Raw genomic sequence first — 3,832 nt, 5'->3', positions numbered from 1 at the left:
TGCCAAGGTGGATGTGATTTTGTAACGGTCAATACAAAGAGGAAACTTAAGGAAGTGTAACAACCAACATTTTTTTATTAGAGGGGCAATGGCCAAGCCATTCAGGAGGAATTAATTTTCAGGATTTGGCTACAGAAGAGCTCTACAATCTCATTGCCTTCCCCATGCCCAGCCGCGGGGTTTTTTTTGGGGGAGACTTCAGCAGATGCCTTCCATCCTTTGGTCTCTGAAGCTGGGTTCCCTCTAGTGGCATTAAGAGGAGCGTCGATTCTGTCTTCTTGACTGATCTTGGTCCGTAGTAGGGGCAAGGGGAAAGAGGACACTGCAGGGTGTTACCAACTCACATCAGGAAACACTGACTTGTCTTCATCTGGCTAGTAGCCTAGGACTTTTGTGTACCACAGGTTCTTTATTTTTTCCATCAGCTGTTCAGCCAGTATACTGAGTTTAGTCGTTTCTCTGATGAGAAAGTTCCTGCAGGAGACGACAGTGTATGTGGTAAGATACACAAATACGTGAGGGTATCTCTGTCTGCTGTAGTTATCACACTGCCTGTCACTGAGAGTGCAGAGGTCCTCAGCAGTCCTAGAGGGGCTTTCCTCAGAAGACAGGAATAGGCAGTATGTGTTTGCCATAAGTTACCTGAAACTGTATCTCTAGGGTCATCATGCTTTTCCTTTTGGGATGAAACTCGTTCCCCTTCTTTGAGGAATATGTATTCACAGCTAGAGCCGATTCTGCGATTTGCATTGAGTGACAGCAGCGTTTCCTGGCACCTTCAGTATTCAGCCCCTCACAGACAGCACCGCAGCACCCTTCTGGGGGCTGATCCCCCACCAGCCAGTGGCCCCCTCCCTCACTACCCATGTACAAAGAGCAGTACCAGCTATCCCCACAAGCATTGTCATGTTCAATGTGCATCCCTGGGAAGAGCTTGCACTTTCATGTGAAACCATATCACCCCACCCCACCTTCCAGCACCCTGCCCCCACTGTAGTGACATCAGGCTTTGGTTGCTGATTCATTTCCCATTGGGTGTCCCCATATAGATACTTGATTAATGTGTTCTTTCTCCCACTCCTCCCTCTCCCTTTTCAGCCATGGCTGTTGCAGCATTAGCGCAGAGGATCTTTCCATACCTGGTCACAACAACTACTGGAGTCTGGGCAGCATCCACCAAGAACTGACCAACTTTAGGGGACATCTTGTTCACAGTTTCATAGATGTAAGCTGCAATTGCATCGGGGATGACCAACCAGTCACGACGGTCTTTCTCGAAGATGGACTTTGAGTGCACTTCTGAGAAAGAGGAGGCAAAAAACCATGAGGCTTCTCCAGTCACTTGTGTCTCTGATATCTTCCCGCAGGCGCAGTGTGAAGAGACTTGAAATTCTGAGATTCAAAGCCTCCCCCAGAATTCGCTCTAGCAGCATCCGGCAGCACCTCATCACTCATTTTTGGGCATCTAGGTCATACGCCTTACATGCAGAGTATTTGCACGAGGTACGGACAATTTTCATGCCAGGCCCCTACCAACTGGTTTCACGCTGTCAAGCACTATATATTCATGGTCTTGAACCGTGTTATTGGGCCTCAGTCCTACTTTATGGATGGGTTAGACTTCTCTAAGGCAAATGAGAACCCATAGAGCTGAGCCTTGTCTCAGGCAGACCGAAAAGCTTTTCAGACTTACCAGGGAGAGTGGTGCTAAGGAGTAGAATCAGAGCTATCACCAATGCTCTGGACTGCAGCATGGTTTGCAGTACCAGTTCCACTCTCTACACCAAGATACCTGCTGGAATCAGCATACAATGTTTTGTTTGTTTTCAGAGAAATAAAACATGTCAATTAAACACCAGATTTTTGCAACAAACCTAACCAATAAGTGAAGAAGAGAACAGGAAAGATCACACTGCATTTCCTCTGAAGAAGTGAGGAAAAGATAGCATAAAAATGAAAGTGTCCTTTTATTTGTATAATCACAAATATCCACAATGAATGATAGCTTTCAGAGCTCTAAGAAATATGTGATAGTTAAAGCTACTTCTTTTATACGAGAGCTAAAATTCTTTGTTTCAGCACGTGAGCAAACTACTAAAACCGGCAGAGGTCAGAATAGGTTTCCTCCACACATAACTACAACTGAAAAATTCATAATGTCGGATTTTTTTTGTTTGATTTTTTTTTGGTAAATTGCTCTAAAGAATATTGTGCTAGGGAGTGCATCACATACAATGATCATCTTAGTGACCCAGTGATCTGAATAGTTTGTCTTGCTGTAGTTGAGGAAAGACCCAACTACCCAACTAGGTTCTCTTGTCTTTTCCACACTGGGATTAATGAAGCAGATAGTAGCCCAGGCAGAACAAGTTCTCAAAAGTGCAAACTTTAGCTTCACCCAACCTCCTTTATGTTGTCTATTAAAAAAGTCAGAATTGGAGGAACTCTTGAAAATTTGGTACTCGGTACATTGAAAAGATGACATTACATCTAAACAAGTTTTTCAAACAAGCTGCACTTAAAAAGGTGTTTAGAAGTTAAAATTGATTTATGCCCTGAATTAGAGGGCTGCATCACTCAGAGCAACATGAAGAAAACATTGCAGTGTTAGGAATTGCAATGGCAAAAAAGGCTGCAAGTCTATTACATGTGAATGCTTTGCTAAATCCTGTAGCCAGGTAGCTACAAGTCAATGCTCCTTCTTAGAATCATAGAATCACTTAGATTGGAAAAGACCTTTAAGATCATCAAGTCCAACTGTTAACCCAACACTGCTAAGTCTACCACTAAACCATGACCCTAAGTGCCCCATCCACACATCTTATCCCACAGTAAGGAAATTGCCATCCGTTTTTATTTCCTTTTGTGCACAGAATACCTCCAAAAGCTACCACTCCATTCACTAGATATTTGCTGACCAGCAGCAGTTGCTCTGTTACCACCCTTTGCTTTTTAATCCTAGAGACAGTTTCTCCCTCTGTAGACAAAAGGTACAAATTTGTTTCCCAAGAGCATAAAGAGGTGATCTTACCCACTTTAGAGCCTGTAGTCCCTGTGGTGAAGGCAGCTGGCAAAAGGTTATGTATCTTCCAACACTGAAACTCCGCAATCCCTACCGTGGGCTTGACCCTCCTATGAGTGTCTTATGGAGCATCCATCACTCAGCTTCAATCCAGGTCACCTCAAGCACTCCCACCCTTCTCCATTTCAGAACTATTCCTGGCTATGGAGCATGAGAAGGCCTCACACTTTGGCTTGCAATAAAAAATGGGGCAAAATAGAAGGCCACCTCCACTCCTCTATGTCCTAGATACACCAGTCACAAAGTCCATACCAACCAGAACAGAGAGTTCAGCTCTTACCTGTCCTGCTTTCTCTCTTCCTCAGGCTGAAGCTGAGGTAGATGCTCATCTGAGACACCGGCATTTATGCCAAGCTAATATAGTGATAGCAAGGGGTCAAAGGTCCTGCTTTGTTTCCCCATTTGCTCTTTTGCAAGCACATCCAGCTCAGTGGGACAGGCAAGAAGCTGTGGAGGACTCTGGACCTGTTACTGAGATTTGGTAACGCAGGGTCAGCCTGACCTGAGCCTAAGAGATGTGGAAGGCAGCTCCTGGGTCACTGAGTCCCATACATTTGCAGGCAACCATGTCATAGGGGCCCCTTTCATAAGTTGACCAAATTCCACATTAACAGCAGCTAGAGAGCTAGAGCTGGGCTGAATTTTGCTCCCACTGCTCCTGTGGGAAGGCCTGTGCCATAACCTCACTGCTCTGACAGTTGGAACTTACTTGCGGCTATTATGCCCATTGGTATTTTACCCTCCATTTCC

The 3,832-nt window shown here is 44.9% G+C and overlaps 1 protein-coding gene across 1 annotated transcript; it reads right to left on the bottom strand.

Moving 5' to 3' along the window:
• Positions 1-374: 374 nt before the first annotated feature.
• LOC104264608 (apovitellenin-1) lies at positions 375-1,754 on the bottom strand. The gene is made up of 3 exons (XM_059826235.1): positions 1,694-1,754; positions 1,140-1,299; positions 375-474 (listed from the first exon to the last, which is right to left on the bottom strand). The coding sequence occupies exons 1-3, from the start codon at positions 1,752-1,754 to the stop codon at positions 375-377; spliced, it is 321 nt and encodes a 106-aa protein (XP_059682218.1).
• Between the last annotated feature and the right edge of the window lie 2,078 nt (positions 1,755-3,832).

This window comes from Gavia stellata, chromosome 1 (assembly GCF_030936135.1).
Source record: "Gavia stellata isolate bGavSte3 chromosome 1, bGavSte3.hap2, whole genome shotgun sequence".
Classification (NCBI taxonomy): domain Eukaryota; kingdom Metazoa; phylum Chordata; class Aves; order Gaviiformes; family Gaviidae; genus Gavia; species Gavia stellata.
The sequence above is the reverse complement of the archived record's forward strand: the minus strand, read 5'-3'. Positions and strand labels throughout refer to the sequence as shown.